The sequence below is a fragment of the Leiobunum rupestre genome, chromosome 4 (assembly GCF_980474605.1).
Source record: "Leiobunum rupestre chromosome 4, qqLeiRupe1.1.hap1, whole genome shotgun sequence".
Lineage (NCBI taxonomy): Eukaryota > Metazoa > Arthropoda > Arachnida > Opiliones > Sclerosomatidae > Leiobunum > Leiobunum rupestre.
The window spans coordinates 19,358,951-19,377,280 of NC_143387.1; the positions used below are offsets into that span (position 1 = coordinate 19,358,951).

Here is an 18,330-nt window from a genome sequence, read left to right on the forward strand (position 1 = left end):
ATAATTAAGGTCCTATGATCTTTTATTATAAGATTAAATGTCAACAAGTTGCATCTCTGAAAATGTTTCATCAGTTTTTCCCAATCAAGTAGTGTACTGATCCAATCAAACTGAATGTACTGATATGACTAATGCTATGTAAGACTATACAAAAAAGTAGATTTGATAGGAAAATGATACTTAAGTTATCAAAGATTTCCTGCTTAAAACCAATTTGTTAAAAAAAACTTAATCAATTGGGGGTGGAAACTTGGCAAAAGTAAACTACAGCAACCTCATCTTGTTTTATAATTATTTTTGGCGGATACGATAGAGTTTGACGTGGAGATTACGATGGTACTTTCATTTTGGGCCGCAAATTAAGATTTAATGTTTTAATTTAATTGTAAAGTTTTGACAATTTTTGCAAGTTCCTAGATTTTGGGTTGAAATTATTTTTGTCATGTGTCCGCCGACACCAGATTTTAAAAAATTGCTAAAGAACAGTTTTTCGTGATAGTATAAGCTTGGATTAAGAATTTGTTAAATTCAATACCACGTGGAAATTATTAGGGCTGAAAAACACGTGGTGTCGGCGAACTCACGACGAAAATAATAACCACAAAAAAACTTTAAAATACCCAAAGAAGTTCAATTTTTTAAATTAAATTAAAAAATTAAATAATCATTTGCGGCCAAAATAAAAAATACCCACGCTATCTAATAATAATAATAATTTATTTCAGGATATTCCTATCAGTTAGATAATGGTTACGTAGGAGTCAGTGTCATTAATTTAAATTAAATCTAAAATCCAAAACCAAAGAAAGGATAAATAAAATGCTACAATTTTGTCACCAATTTTCAATTATATATTTTTTGAGGTCTTTTTTAAAAATATTAAGAGTTCTGACTTTTTAGCACTGCTTCTAGTGAGTTCCATAACCTTATACCATTTACTCTTATGCTTTTATTACTAAATGAATCATGGTAATTCTGAGTATTAAAGTTAATATTTGTGTTTCTTGTGACGTACTTATGGCTTTGATTGAGGGACGAGTCGAATATTTCTAAAACATATCTGGGGCATTTTTTGTTATGGATTTTGTACATTAGTAGTAAGGTGTGATAGTTCGCTCTTTGCTGTAAGCTCATCCAACTTAGCTCCTTTCTTGCTTCCCTTACCAAAAAATAAGTTGGATTTCAGTTTGTATTTAGTTTGTATACACATTATTAGTTGATATTAACTTGGTATTAAGTAAGCTCAAGTTGTCAGCATATTTCAAGTTACTAGTTGAAGGGGTAATAAGTTGTTATTCAGTTGGTAGGAAAATACTTCTTTTGCTAAGTTTGTAATTAGTTGGTTTTTAGTAGTCAGTAAGTTAAATATTATTTTTTAAAGTTGGTTTTAAGTAGTTAAATGTAAAAGTTGATTCTGGTTTAGTTGTAAATAAGTTGATTAATAAAGACGATTTAAGTTATTTTTTAGTAGGCATTTGTCCCAAATACAATCTGAAAACCAAGTTGAAATAAAAGTTGTCGTAAGTGGTTTTTAGCCAACTTATTTTTTGGTAAGGGTTCTGATGCTGAAGATCTTGGGGGTATATGTAATATGGCTCTGGCTCCATTATTTTGCAAGGTTTGTAGTTTTTTCAGATTTTTGATGGGTGCAGCATTGTAAAATATATCACCATAGTCAAACACTGATTGTACCAGGGCGTTATACAAGATACAGAGGGTTTCTTGGTTGAGGCTTGATATATACGGTTTAAATAGCCAGAACTTTTGTTTTACTTTGGTAAATGTATAGTCAATGTGACAAGACCATTTAAGCTCATCGTCAAAGATTAGACCCAGGTATTTAAATGAATAAACCCTACGTGACAAACTCTATCGTATCCGCCGAAAATAATTATAAAACAAGATGAGGTTGCTGTTTAACTTCACCCGAAACTTGAATAAAATACCAACTCCAAGGTACCTTTTAAACAATTTAATGTGGCTTTAAAACACTTAATAACATCTGTTCATGTAGTAAAACCACTTGGAATGTAACGTAGTATGTACATAGTGTAAAATCATGTGCCAATATTTAAATTTTTGAATAAATGTCATTTAAATTTTATAAACAATTCACTGTTTCTTTCATGGCAGATTGGGGAAAACCAATGATGAACATTTTAGATACATCTTGAGTGTCCCCGGGACATTCTTCAGGCTTAAGCAACTGTATTAATGTACACAACAACAAACGCCAATTATAATCTTTAATATGACACAAAAATTATAACATTATTAAAAATCTATACTATTAGTTAAATTTTGGCAATAAATTTGCTATGAATTAAGAAAAAACAAGATTCAGTGCTATTTAAAAAAATAACAATTAGAAGCAACATGTTTACATTCATATTTGAAAAATGATTACTGTTTAAAAAAATTTACACTTTTTAACACTATGCAATATGCACATAAAATGTTAATAACCCATCTGCTTTCTGAATTCAATGATTTTTACATTTGGTCCATAACCATAGTGGGAATATTAGAATATACACACAGCATCATAAATATTATAGCCAGTCATAAACAATTGCAGTCCAATTTTTATAGAGGATTTCCATAATGTGAGCTTAATTTAAAACAGAATGGCAAAGTAATAAAATTACGTAATAGTTATTTTTATAAATTCAGCTACGCTCGCCGAACTTGTTTTTATGTTGCTATTATGTCACGATGTCATAGGTTTATTAGAATATTTTGGACACTCACAGTTTTCACGCGAACATGAAAACCCAAGGTTTTTAGCAACCTAAGCACGTGCTTGTAATATTACCAAAGTTTATTAAACAAGAAGGTGACGTTAATTTATAAAAACACCTATTAATATTACTGTCGTAAAATTTATTTGTAATGTCCTACACGAAAAGTATATATATTTCATCCACCTCCTTATATTGCTTATGTTATTCTCTTGAAACGTGCAGGTTCCCATTGTTTTTCAAAAAATATAGTTTACCCCATAAAGTATAGGCAATAATTTTTGTTTTATATCACTAGGCAGAGTAATACATGTAATAAGTGATTTTGTTAAAAATCCATAGTAACAGAACTTACGTCAAACCTGTTTGGTTTCTGTTTTATGCTCTTGATCAATACCTCTCTTGTACAAAATAGCTTATATACTTAAGCAATACATGTGCAATAATGAAACCAAGATTTTATATTTAACCCGGAGGTTGGATTAGTAGTGTAGCCAGAGATCAGATTAAGTAGAACTTTAGAGGGGGTTAAAATTTAGTACAGTCAAAATTCAAAGTGGGTTTCACACAGAAATCCACTCTTTGTTTATGTCACTGAATTGGAACCTTAACCTTCCAAATTAACGCGTCTATTAAACTAATTGCAAAACAATACAAGTATTCCTCGCTTACTGAAGCTAAAAAAATAGCTAATATTTATAATTTTAACCACCTCTATATAATAAATATCCTTCATTTTATGTTTAAGATTAAAATAAATAAAACACCCCCTTATGTTTCGGACTGGTTTGAAAATCACAATACCACAAAAATAACTAGAGGTGTGATTACAAACTTTTATGTCAATAAGGTGTACTCAAAATATAAGTCTAAAAGAGTGAAAGATAGGGGTATAAAATTATGGAATAACTTAAATAATAAAATAAAAAATTGCACTACAATAGCAGAATTTAAAAGAAATTTAAGATAAATTTATTTGAATCTCTAAAGTCTATATTTTGGAATTGACTATTCCTACTGTGTATCATAGATGTACTTTTAATTAATTTAAATAGGGACTCTTATGTAAATAAGTTTTCAACTTATAAGCTGATCCCAATAAAAAGCTTTATATTATTATTATTATTATTAATACCTTGAAGCTAGCCATTTTATATTTCATAGAAAGTAACATTAAAGGGCAATGCAAGTGACATGATCGAGGGATTTAATCCTATTCCAGACTTTCTACCCCATTAATTCTGCAAAATAAATCTTTCTACCTCCTGCAAAACATGGCAACCAACACGTTTCCAATAACTGACCCATACATAACATAGGTCGTTTTTGCATTGCGGCCCTTCTCGTACATGGAATAGGTGATGCCATGGATCTATTTAACCCATGAATATTCATCTCTATCATTAGCCATGGTATACACCGAGAGAATGTCAGGCAGATCCTATTTTCGCGCCACACAAGTGATTTACTTTTTTAAGCTAATAAGAACGAATTTGGAAATTATGCCATTTTAGGCAAGATAGTTTACAAGAGCAGAATTACCGCTAATACATAAAATGAGCTCTCACGGATGGTTTGTGTTATTAAAAATAAGGTTTAAAGTTATAAATATTTTTAGAACAAATTACAAAATGAAGGAATGTAACTCCGATCTTTTGAAAGCAATTCTATCGAGTGCCTGTGAGGTTTTAACTAAATAAATACATGAATCTATTTTTATTCAAAAAGTTAACCTAACAATAACTAACTGTTTATAAATAACAGCAGAGTTCTACTTCGACTATGTCACTTTAAATTGGCTCAGCGTCGCCAGAGGTGACCTAGAGTGTTCCAGTTGAATATTCATGGGTTAAATAGATTCATAGTGATGCTATTTCGCTTTGGAAAATCATTTCTCTCCCAGACATTTTCTCTCACTGATGACTTTTTGCCCCCACCTGTGCTTTAATGTAAATCACTGTACCCTAATAGAGTTCATTAAACTATTACATCTTTTATATAACAATAACAATGTAATTAGTACCTCCATTTCAATAGAATATGCAGATGAAGATGCACTTCTAAATAATAAATCATAGCCCTCCAACAAGCACTTTTTGCCAAAGGATTTATGCTCAATAAAAAGAAATCAGCATTCATGATATTTTCCAGAAATAATTCCACTCATTTCTAGAATTTGAATAATATTTGAGATATTAGTCGACTATAAAGCTGCTTTTTGGCAACCAGTACTTCTATTTGCATATACTTGAAAAATTACACTAGCCTCTATCGAATCTAGAAACACCAATTAATTTTTTTCCTCCTTTTATAATTTTTTAATTGGAAGAGAAAAATTACCTTTCTAGGAACTAGACTTTTTCCAGAAAAAGTGACTGGAAAATTGACCTCCATGACCTGGTTGGGGATGAAACTTGCGAAACCCTGACAAAAACAGAGATAAATCATGGAAAATACTACCCGTACGTCTTCAAAACATTGACTCGTTAGTTATGAACTGTCAATATGATGCTATGTGTACAAGCATGCTTTAGGTATAATTGCTGATACTAATTAAACTCAAGTATATTTTAAGCATATTTAAGGGACAAAATACATTTGTTAATGTGGCTAGTATGATACTCTAATTCAAAGATGAAATGCAATAAAAATCTTAATTATTCTTTCTGTCTATAAGCAAACAATAATTTCAGTATTTCCAAACACAATTGTCAGGTACTAAACTGTAATGATACATGGAGTCCAGTTTTACTTTTTAATGTTTAAAAGGGATTTTTTGTGTAATTAAACATACTCAATAAAATATTTGCCTCTGAACATCAACATCGAATAGGTTAAATTCCAAATACAAATATCTGTAATATATTACTTACTGGGATACAGGAAGGCCTTCAAACAATTGGCCATTGGTTTTTGAGATTGTATTTGAATTATTCTAGCGACTTCTACTTTTTAAAAGCCAAAATATTACGTCTCTTTGAAAGTATGATTTTTGACTACCTAATTTTTGGCCATGTATATTATATATTATATATACTTTCTAGACTAGATTATAGTATTAAATCCTCAAATATGGTATTGAAGTATTTTATCACTATGCGTTAAAATAATAAACGTTAACTATAGAAAAATTTATACTTTTTTTAAATATTAAATAGCTTTTCTAAAATTGATACATTTCAGTTGCATGACTGTGCAGAGATTCTGCTTGATATTGCACAAAACATAGTTACGGTATATTTACACGTTTCTTGGCTGATTAACAGAAATACAAATATTGTGCGAGTGACTAAAAACAGCTAATTTTTTTAAAATTAAAGCTGTAATTAACTAACTATTACACATGTACATAGTAATTCACAAATAAAAATATTGATAGTTTTTGCGTATAATAAAATGATAAAGTAAAGTGATTACTCCAATGCATTCCCTTGTAATACAATATTCAAACTGAGGCAAACAGTTGTCATGGATTTTAACAGTCCACGGGAGTGTCTTATCTTTAGTTGAATAGGCATTCAACTAAAGATAAGACACTCCCGTGGGCCAAAAAAAACTGAGCAACAGGCATGAATTTTGGTTGTACTACAAGGGTTTTAACTTTCTTTCCAATAAAAAAATAACTATAATGGTACATTAAACCTATGAATAGTGGGAAGCTGCTGCTCTACAAGTACCATGAAGCTTAATAGTTTTTGTCTACATTATTTCATTTTGATTCATAGGCATTATACTCTAAAAGATCTTTTGAAAAGTGAACTTTTTGATTGATTACATGAAATTTTTTAAATTATTCATTCCATTACTAGGAATACTCAAGATATAAATAAAATTTCAAACTTTTAAATATTACAATAATTAGTATGGAAAGAAAGTTTAATGCTATGAGACACGGTCATGGCAAGATACTTTAATAATATTTAAAACAGATGAGTCACAAGAATTAAGGTAAGTTTCTGCAAAATGTTGCTTAAATAAACAAATATAATGTTTATATATATTTTAAATTAGTCATCTCTTAATTAGTAAATGTATGTCATGGCTATTTTCAGATATGCCTTAAGATCAATTTAATATTATAAAAGGTAAATACAACTCCTTATGAGGTAATTTCCCAAAAAACTATTTCTTATTCATCTTATGTTTTTCCTTATGTACAGGTGCTTGTCCTGAAACAGAAGAACTTGAAGCTGAAGATGCCTTTGTTCTCACTTGTACTACACTAGAATTGACACCACTATTTTTTGTACTTTTAATGTCAGTCTGAGTTGCAGAGCTCTCACACACAATTTTTGGTTTAGCTGATGGGGCTTGGTCAGTTGCTTTTGAGCTAGATCGTTTAACTTTAACATGCTCAATGTTCTTTTTTAAAGAGTTCCTTGACCCTAATTGTGTTGAAGCTACAGATTTATTATCAGAGTTCCTGGACCTTGATTCAGCATTAGATTTGCTTTTAGGTGCCACAGGTGAAGAATTTGGTAAACCCGCTTGACTGTGGTGGTGGTGATGGGTAACGGAATAGGTCGATGAATTTATCATCTTCTCAAGCTTATGTTGTTTACATTGCATTTTCTTTGCTATTGCTAATTCCAGCGCTTCTGCTTCATGCAAACAAGTATTAACTAACATAGTTTCTTGATCAATTTCAGCAACTAGATCTGTTCTAGTTGATGACGTTGGGGATGATTCATCCTTAGCATATGGAGCACCAGTTACTCCAACCCACACTTTTTCATAGCCAGATGAATCGTCATCATCATCCTCTGCTGAAATACATTGCTTGAGTTGAACATCATGATGTGATGTATGCTTTAGCTTGTCTGGCATGATTTTGTGAGCATGTTTCATTGGTTTACTGTAATGTCCTGAAGCATTAGATATGGATGTACTCCTCACACTACAAGTTGGGCTTTTTGGTAATGGTATAGAACTTGAGGTATGATGGGGAGGTAAAGGAGGCTCTCTTCGAGGAGACCTTGATTTCTCTTTTGGTGCCACTTGCTTAGGTTCTTTTAGCAAATCATACCCTGTAATAATTATATAATTTAAATAGAATCAAAATAATCAATATTTTCAAACATGCTGATCTGTAGATTGTTAACATTAACAGACGCAATGAAATAATGAAAAATACATTTAGGGCACAAAAGCAAACTTTATTAGGAAAACAACACATTAGGTCTGCTAATAGACCTGGATAAAAAATTAAGACTTAGTGGTCAGTTATAGCAGTAATTTTCTAACTAGGATGCCTCTGTGGTTGCCTGCAAAGTTTGTTTCTTTGCGAAATAAATATTAATATTATTATTATTATTATTATTATTATCATCTGTTTATAAGAGTTTAATTTCGTTTCACTACTCAACATCCTTCAATATACTCATAGGCAATAAACCAATATATTATTAAAGGGTAACGCAAATGGCCATGTAGGGGGTCGCTTGATTTGGGACTATGTTTTCTTCTACAAGTCGTGAGTTGGTTTTCCAAGGAGGATTTAATACTGCGAGAAACCTTATTTTCCTTGGTGTAGCCATGTGGTGCAATTTCGCTCTCATTCGTGAATTTTTCAATTTTTTTAGCTCAACACCAACGAACTGAGGATTTCAGGCTTAGCTTAATTTATTTATTATGGAGAAAAAAACTGAGTTAGTTTCCAAAAGTTTGACGTTGATATTTTCGATTTATTAACAATGTTTTGGAAAAAATTATTAGCCAATTTAATATTTTCAATTATGGAGGTTGAAACATTAAGTCTTGGACACGGTATATCTCTAACGCTAGCCTTTATCCAGTTTCCCTTAACAATTTCGAAATCATTATACCCCGACAGAATATTAATCTTTGTTTTATTACATTGTTTTTGTATAAAGGATCCGATTTGTTGGTAACCTCGAAAACTTCATTTTCCTAGGAATGCATGGATTTTGCTATCGCATAAGAACTGCGAGAGGCGCATTTATACAAAATAAATTCGGCAAATATGGATCTCCTTTTTTGTAGAGGGAAAGGATATGGCAGATAGCACATGCACAGTTGTTCTTTTTATCTATAAGATAATTTACCCCCCTGCATGGCCACTTGCGTTGCCCTTTAAGTTTTAAATAGCTCATGCAAAAAAACCACACCACAGACCTACCATTGTCAAGAATAACTGATCTCCTTGGGGGTTTAATAGGAGGTTCAGATGGAGAAATCATTGGGTTAACATTAATTTCAGTTGGTGCTTCTACTACAGGAACTTCCTTTGTGCCATTCGGTTCTGTATCAATAGTTTCAGAGGCATCATCAACATGTAATAATTCATCAGCAGGTGGAGGAAGATCTTCTATTGGAATGATCTCATTTTCAGGTGGTAAAGGGAGACTATCTTGAGGTGGATCATCAACAATGCTGTGAGAAAGTTCTGCTGAATTTGTCTAGAATTATTTATTTTAATGTTAATAAAACCAAGAACACAGAGCTACTAAGAACTATGAAAAACTTAAATGGTGGCGCCATTAAGTTATACTTTTTCCATGGCTTAAGCCTATTATTATTATTATTATTATTATTATTATTGAGTGGGGTGGCAAGCCAAACACTTCGATCCCCAAACTGGGTAACTTAAGTAAGTCCTATTGCCGACATAAAGTTTAAAATCTGCCCGGCCGTGATGTTAGAGATGTCATACGTCTCCAAATGATGCATACTCAAATGCTCAAATCTCTGGGCTGCATAGTAATCGCAGCTACAGAGTACGTGTGAGGCAGTTTCCTCCTCAGCTAGACAAGCTCTGCAAATCGGCTCATCACTGACCCCAATAAGACTTAAATATCTGTTTAGATGGCAGTGGCCTGTAAGTAGGCCAATAACAATCCTAATACTAGGCCTAGAGACCGAGAATAATTCTCTGGCTCTCTCCCTAGAAGGACCAAGAGTAAACTCTTTGGCCTGCCTTTGACCCTCAATCTCAGACCATTGTCTGAGTTGACGATCTGACATAAACTTGGAGATCAAGCCGCATACAAGTCCCCGGGAGATGGGGAGAGCAGGTTCTGGGCCAATGAACCCAGCCCTCGCACCTTCCTTGGCCAAGGCGTCGGCCCTCTCGTTCCCAAGATGCCCCTTATGCCCAGGTACCCAACAAAGTTGAACTTTATTGTGCAACCCAAGAGCGCAGAGTAGATCTAAGCAGCTAAGAACCAGTTTAAAAAGAATACTATACTGGCTGAGAGCTCTAAGAGCGGCCTGGCTATCCGAATAAATCTGGATAACCTTCCCATGATACCCCTGATGTAAACAGTAAGCAACACAAGAGCAAATGGCAAAAATTTCATCCTGGAATACACTAGTGTGTACCCCTAGGCCTTCATAAAAGCCAAAATTATTAGTAAGGCAATACATCCCCGCACCAGTGTCATAGTGGGCTTTAGACCCATCAGTAAACCAGACGATCTCTCCTCTGGTACCGAGGGTCAAGTTACTCCACTCCGCACGGCTAGGGAAGTTGACCTCAAAAGGTTTACCAAAGTGAAGTTTAGTAACCATCATATCAGAACCCATTGTCAGAATTGGCATCTGATTGGAAATATCCCTAAAGAGCTTGGTGTGGCTGTGATCCCAATTATTAGCCTTCCACCAGCCATTTTGGTTAAGCCTATAGGCACCTAAAAGGGCAGCTTGCTCAATAAAAAGGTGGAGAGGAAGCATATTCAGGAGTATTTCCAGAGAAGCGCCAGCCTCTGCAGAGTGCGCAGATCAAACTGCACAGTCTTTAAAGTAACTCTTGGCCACCACACCACAGCTGCATAAGACAGGATAGGTCTGATGATCATGGTGTACAGCCAGTACACAGCTCTGGGGCTTAGGGCCCAGGTCTTGCTAACTGCACTTCTAGTTCTCCAAAATAACATTTTCCCCCTCTTGAGTAGTCAAGGTGGGGCTTCCATGTTAGTTTGCTATCCAGGATGACCCCGAGATACTTCTCCACTAGGTCCTTTCCAAATAAGGAAATACCCTCGAACATGCCTTTTATCATTTTACGAGTAAAAGGAACCAAGACAGTTTTATTAGGATTAACCATGAGGTTGACCTCCCTTCACCAGCTCTCAACTGATGCTAGGGCCCTCCTCATTACGTCCTTCACTGTTACTGGGAATTTCCCAGTTATGATGATAGCAATATCATCAGCGTAACCGAAACAGTGGCATCCTACTCTGTTCAACCTCCGAACAAGTTCATCCACCACCAGGCACCACAGAAGGGGAGAAAGAATCCCCTCCCCTGTGGGCAACCTCGACTGCTTAGACAGCTTCTGAAAGTATAACAACAAGGCAGCATGGGCGAATGTTAAGGTTCCAAGTTCTTAGTACCTCTATGCGTTCTTGATAAAACTAGTTTAACAATTTTTATAAATCAATCTGTTGGAAGTTAGTTTTCAAAACATAATTTTACATAAATTAGTCTAATTTAATAATGATTACCCAAAGGTAATTATAATTAAATATTTAAAAAATGGAATTGAGTGAGGAAGGCCGATCTACCACAGGAGCTAGTAGTTATCTCATTTATTGCTTACTCCAGAGAGAAGTTGAAAATAATGCCAGTAAGTCAGGTAGAGTAATTGGCTTCACAAGTTACTAGTTGACTTAGGAATGTATGGTTTTTTGGGTATTAGCTTAGCTGATTATTATTATTTAAAACTGAAATCCTCTGGAAATGCTTTTTTGGACTTTGACAAAGAAATCCTTGACTTAATCTCAAATTATAGATAGACTTTCATAAACACATGGCACAAGAAATGGTTTATGATAAGTTTAAACACTGAACAGTGTTATCACTCACCTCAAAAGGGTGTCTGAATAGAAATTCTTTTAAGTCATAATGTGAGAAGAGCTCAATTTAGGGTTTTCAATAAACTTGTGCGTGTACAATAATACAAAGTTCAGATTGTACCTGAAACTTAAGAACTCATAGGTAGGGCTCACAAATTTGAATAGAGCAGCAAGTAAAACCTTCCATTTAAACCACATCATAAGGGGTTTGTCATATGTTTTCAGAAAAAAATAAGTTTTCAGCTACCAAAGAATTACGGAAAACATCACTTGACTGGAATTGACAGAAAAGACTATCAAGGCCCACCTAAGTTTGAATTGGGCATAAGGGTCCATGTATTCAGCACTAGACAGGCGCGAGATAAATAAAAATTAGGATCTATGCTACCTGGGGGAGAAAAAGAGCAAAATCAACCCAATCCCCCTCACCCCTACCATCTTGCCATCTACGAAGCAGTTTCCTGTAGCAGGCATTGGGGGATTTGTGAGTTCAGTTTCGTATTTTCACCACCAGGTGGATTCGTTTGGCTAGTTGTTAGCCTAATGATAAAATCCCATTTGTTTCAAACTTAGGGGGGCCTTGATAGTCTTATGATATTTCCAATCCCTTTCTATGTCCTTCTTTAGAGTGCCTTTAAATTTAGTTGTCACATTTATGTTACATGTTATTGGTAACCATTCAAATAAGTTCATAAAAAATGATAGTATAAATTTGGTGTGACAAGCCCAATAATTTTTGCTGTCACTATTTTTGGCAAGCATGATAGCACAACTGCTTCAATTACTGATTTTGCATGTTACCTTATACTATACTTTCATCAAGGCATTCGCAAACTGTAGAAAAAAATGCCGGATGAGAGTTTCAGTGCATAAAACTGTTTAAATGTGAAGACTTTTAAGTTTAAATGTAGTACGCTTATTGCAATCAAACATTTACCAAACAAAGCAGTGGTGTAACTAAAGTTTCCCCTTTAAACCAAAAAATCTTTTTTTTCTGGAATTTTTGGGGCTCATTATTTTGTGAGGCCTCAATTTTCACCATTGAAACAACAGTTTGTGCTGAAAATTTTGGGAGATGCCAAAACGTTTTTGTGCCACCAGTAAGTGTAAGCTAACAAAATTAAATGGCATACCTCATCTTCATCATCTTCTTCATAGCTCCTCTGAAAAGCTTCCACTTTGTAGTAACCTTCACTTGCTCTTCTCCTTGATATTCTGGGAATTACCATTTCCCTCTCAAGCATAAGCTTCGGATTCAATGACTCTTCAAGTGACAAATTACTGTGGGAGCTAGATTTCACCCCTCCATCAGGGGGAAGTGGTCTTTTAACCTCTGTCTCTTTGTGATCTGTTGGCCTTTCTCGAAAAGATTTAGAAGTTTTTTTTCCACGAACTACTTGTGCTTTTCGGGGAAAAGTCAAACTCTTGTCTTCCGGATTTTTTTGCTTCTATAAAAATCAAATACAAATTTTTATTCAATAAAAATAAAAATAAAGAACATTCTAAATTCATTTAATATTGCAACGGGGGTGGAATTTTCGCAGCCACCATATACTCCCACAAGATGGTGGGATGAGAGAGGTGGAAGAAAATAATTTTGTTTGACTAAAAGGGGAGAGTAGAGGGAGTCCAAATCAAGAAATACAAACGTGTTAGGATTTTGGAGGAAGTAAAATTTTTACCTTATGTATATTTAATAAACTGGACGTTTACAAAAAGTGGTCTGGATTAATGATATAAAAATAAATGGGACAGTTGTAATTATAATTACAATCAAGGGCTGATACCTATGAATTATAATTGTAACCAAATAAGGTAGTAGAGTAAATTCTATATAGCATTAATAATTAAAACATCTAATCAAAAGAAACAAACTGTTACAACATAAATTAAACTGTTATATTTGCTCATTTGACTGCTTAGCCAAATATTAGCAATCAGTGAACTAAGCTAAAATTCCAGGCTCATCTTAAAACTAAGTAGTAAATGAAGTCATAGGAAGTTTATCATGAAAGAATAATACTTAAACACATACCCTCTGTAAGCTGGTCAATCTTGGGGGTGGAGCCGTGGGTTTCTCAAATTGAAATACAATTACAGCAGCTTTAGGAAATAAGAAAATAAAATAAACAAAAAAATAAGGAAAATTTATAATATTACCATCTTTTATTTTTTTCTGAACTTCTGGAGCAAGAAGAGCCCAACTTTGGCAATGAACAACTTTATTGGCATTATGTATCAGATACCTCTCACAGTGTCGTTGAATCCTAAGCAAAAGATCTAGAAAATTCTGGAGGAAAAAATACACTTCTTATTAGAATGTAATAATACAGAGCATTTTGAAATTTACTTGTGTCCATTCTCCATGATCAATGGGGCTGATATTTGAGGGTTGATTAAGTAATCCAGATTCTGATCCATGAGTGATTGGAATCAGTCGATTAAGCTGAATAAATGTTCGACAAGCTGAATCTGGATTAACTAGCTCTACAGAAGATAGCACACTGTCTTCTAAAGCTGCAACATTCCAACTCTGACTCTATTTAAAAAATATTAAACAAAATGATTTAGATTACGCAGATAGGTATTACATATATAATGCTGTTAGCTTTTCCTACATGCTCAATATTTCACACTACATTCATGCTTCATGAGTATTTCTTCACATTTGTGATTTTTACTGCAAATAAGATGCAATGCACTAGGCTATTTTCCATGCTCTTAGTTAAACTGAACAAAATTCATTAAAAAATACCTTTCCAAGAGCCATGAAGCCATCACTAGCCAAAACTTCATCAAACTTTCCTGCCATAAAATGAATGCAATCCTCTAGGAGCCTAGTAACCAAACCAAAGACTGGTTCTGCCCATTTTACATGTGGAATTGTGGACATAAGACGATCACAGTTTAATGTCATGTCAATGACCGTTTCTACACTCTAAACAAAATAAAAATTTAATAAAATCTATATAACTGATAAAATTATATATTATACATCTAACCATGTTTAAAAGAGTTTGCTGATAACATTGTTCCTTTAATTCATCTGATAATGAAGCGAAGGCTTTTGTAGGCCATACACGAATGAAATTTTTCCCAATCCAACGTACAGCTTTATTGTGCAGTTCTTTTAAACTACACTGTACAGCTATAGGAAGACATTCAACTACACCAACCAAACAATGATTGCAAGGCTAAATAATAAAATAAAAACGTATTAACATATCAATACTAGCTGTATCAAAGTAAACAAGTAAATTGAGATTTAAATCTTGAATTCCTGTTAAATAAAAGTTAATTACAAAAATACAATTAATTTATCGCACAATGAAAATTAATTAATTAGATGAAAATATCACTACAGTTCCAACTAATTCCAAATTAAAACACTATTTATTACGTGATTTTAGCCCTTCAAAGTTCACTAGGGGGCAGTAAGTGGTCTCTGCCAGGTGTATAATTATGACTACCTGATTTTGAATGACCAAATCATTGCAAAATTTTTAAAGGTATGATCTACAGTACCGCCTAGAACAAAGTTCACTAAGCGAGCGCTCGCTTAAAGCGGAGCTTATGGGGGGGAAACATGAGCTAGGGCTGCTGCCAGACCCCCGCTTCGCTTTAAGCGAGCGCTCGCTTAGTGAACTTTGTTCTAGGCGGTACTGTATGTTACATATGACAATATGCAATGCACATACTTCTATAAGAACAAAGATGAATGGTTTTCGTTCTAAAACCCTAACTTAAAAAACCAGAGATCCACTATTTTTGAAAACGGCCCAGTGCAGAATATTTCAATTAAGATTTTGTACAGGGAAGATATTTTAGTTTCTTATAATACCAATATTTCCACTCTTCATTAGATATCAAACAACCCTAAATCAATGATATTTTTATCTCAATTTGTTTGTATTCTTTCATATAAAAATGAACATACATGTAAGTAACATATTATTTATTATTCTAGGGCAAGATATTTCAGAAACTCACATAATTCCTAAAACTATAGTCTTCTAAATTAGAGAACTTGGTGGTAGTGAATTTTACAATTGCCATCAAGCGAAATAAGAGAAATTAAAAAAAAAACAGGTACAGCCTAGTGGTTTTCTTTCCGCATTAAAAAAGCGCTCAATCTATTGAAATTTAATTAGTAGCTTCAAGAAATCATTTCGCAAAATTGAACTAAAAACAGGCTTTTTCACTTCCGAACATAATGTCATACGAAAATGTGAATAATTAGTAGTTGGAACATAACAGAATGGTAATGGATGGAAAATTGTGGAAATAGTCATATTTCAATTTTAAGGTTTTTTTTCAAATGCCACTATGTATGTGTTCATTAGCACCATTTATTAAATGCCAGAAACACGCTAAACACACAGTAAACCTTCCTTTTCTTAAAAAAAAGGTTATTTTCTGAAAAAATTTAAGACCCAGGCTTTAAATAGGCATATTATTAACACGTTTTGAGGGCCCTATTGGAAAGTTTTTTGAAATTTTGGGGCCCCCGAGTAGGCCAAAAATATTTCAACCTGCCTATTACTGGTGGCGCTACTAGCAATAGGTGGAATCTACTTATTCTTCTAGTGGTAACTATGGCTACATAATACCCACCCTTCCTAAATTAATTTATAAATATAGCTAGAATGCAAAACACAATGTAATTTACCTTGTGAAAAAAATGACAATGGTTCATTTTAAGATAGAACACAATGACATCTTTTAATGTATCCAACACCAGCATATCAGCTAAGAGAGCCAATTCAGGAACTGACAAATCTTTGGGTAAATTGATGGCTCCACTATAGATATGACAGAGAGCAAAATGAACCACTGGATAACTAAAACTAGAAAATGCAAAAAAGGAGAAAGGAAAACAAACAATTTTTAGTTTTCAAAGTGATTTTTCATGAAAAATACCAAAAACAAATCCAATTATAAGATTAAGATCTTCTCATAATTGGATAAATTTAAATAGGGCGTTAATCCAACAATTTTGTGGAAGAAGCTCAAAATTTCACAGAGGTCGCTTACAGTGTGACCAAAAATAAATCGAAAGTTCCCACCCCTCAGACGCATGCGTCATCACAATTTTTAGTAATTTGATTTTATCCTAACAGAAAGTGATAGAAATTTCATTCAATCGGATATTATCGACTAGCATCAGATTTTTCATTTCAATGTTCATCATTAAGTTTGGATGGGTCCATTTCTACATGGATGTCAAGAACGTTTATATCTACGTAAAATTGGATAGGGAGATCTACATGAAGCAAGTACCGGTTTACAAGAGGGAAAGTACAAGTACCCATTGCCTTAAACTCATCAAGGTGTTTAATGGGCTTCAACAAAGCAGGAGACATTGGTTCATGGAAAAGTCAAAAGAACGCTAATCGCTAGTCACATAATTTCGATAAAAAGTAGTATAATTGAGTACAGTCTGACCTAATAGCAAGCTAGATGCTAAACATTAAAGGCTTTTTTTTTCAATTAGAAATTTTAGGGCCGATTTCAAAAGATAAAATTCCGTGAAAAAAGACTGCAGCACAACTGTTGGTTTTGCCAAAAAATCAATCGACACAGTGTAATTTTTACTTAAAAAATATGTCTGAAAAATCAGTGGCAGCATATCTTCCAATAAGTCTTGGAGTAAAATGTGGTAAAAGCGAGGCTTTAACGGGAAAATCTATACCAATTTCTGCTGAAAATGTTTCTACACAGTGTGACTTAACCATTAAACTAACAAACAATGTAAGTTCAAACAAACTTACAACATGTGGAAAAACTTTTCCAAAACTTGAAAACCAATAAGGGTGTAGGTGCCAATGTATTATATTTGCAATCTAATGATAAAAGAAAAACAGCGGAGGAAGGTCTACCAATGGGCAGTGATGATTTTGTACTAGTTATTAAGGGATTGAAGAGAGTTGATCAACTTTCAACTTTTCCAACAGCTATTTTGAAGGAGCACATTGAAAAACTAGCTTTGCGTAAGATAATTTACTAAATTTAGTTACAGTGGCGTAATGATTGCCCCGCAGAGCTAAACAACAGATTTAGATTATGAATTGGGCCAAAAACAAATATAGTCTGGAAACTATAATGATGATAATGTTTTATATAATACGAAACGTCACTGATAGGGGCATAATGTCACGGGCTACAGGCAGTTCCAAAAGTATTTATCTTGTTTTTTCGGAAAATATAACCATTAACGTTAAAACTAACTTCCAAAATTTTGCAGAACAGATGGAAATAATTAAACTAAATGGCTTAGTTCAAATTTCTGATTATCAGCTGCATTCTATTTCATCTTCCGGCTATCTTACAATTCATACGTTACTTAATTTGTCAGAACCAATGCAGTATTTCAATTATGCAAAAAATTCAATTGAAGAAGGAATTGTATCATTTGCTCTTACTAAATTGAATGATAATTAATTATTTTGCCCAAGAATTGCAGAGGTAAAACAATGTCAGTGTAGCTTTTTAAATGTGTAAATCACTGATTGTTTTTTATTGAAGAATATCTGTAAAGATTTCAATACAGTAAACTTAGAAAAAATTAGCTATCCTTTGAAAAGGTTTCAATCTGTAGACTGTTTTGTATGGTATGAGCCACCAGATAATGTTGCCAAAGAGGAATTGATGCCTAAAATCTATCAGTGTAGCAAAGGTAAATTTAACATTAAGCCAAAATATAGATATGTATACATTTACTAGCTTTCGAAAATAATAATTCACTCGCCCCCAGCACTGATCAAATAGATTTT

The 18,330-nt window shown here is 33.4% G+C and overlaps 1 protein-coding gene across 1 annotated transcript in view; it reads right to left on the bottom strand.

Annotated features, from left to right (window-relative positions):
* Positions 1–6,289: 6,289 nt before the first annotated feature.
* The window catches only part of LOC149946564 (uncharacterized), a 30,514-nt gene continuing 18,473 nt past the window's right edge, over positions 6,290–18,330 (bottom strand). The window contains exons 6-14 of the mRNA XM_090174029.1: positions 16,227–16,404; positions 14,560–14,751; positions 14,313–14,495; positions 13,908–14,096; positions 13,718–13,847; positions 13,593–13,660; positions 12,691–13,005; positions 8,881–9,160; positions 6,290–7,768 (exon numbers count right to left, since the gene is read on the bottom strand). Of these exons, the coding sequence (XP_090030155.1) occupies positions 6,864–7,768; positions 8,881–9,160; positions 12,691–13,005; positions 13,593–13,660; positions 13,718–13,847; positions 13,908–14,096; positions 14,313–14,495; positions 14,560–14,751; positions 16,227–16,404 (2,440 nt within the window). The 3' untranslated portion in view covers positions 6,290–6,863. The remainder of the gene's footprint in view (positions 7,769–8,880; positions 9,161–12,690; positions 13,006–13,592; positions 13,661–13,717; positions 13,848–13,907; positions 14,097–14,312; positions 14,496–14,559; positions 14,752–16,226; positions 16,405–18,330) is intronic.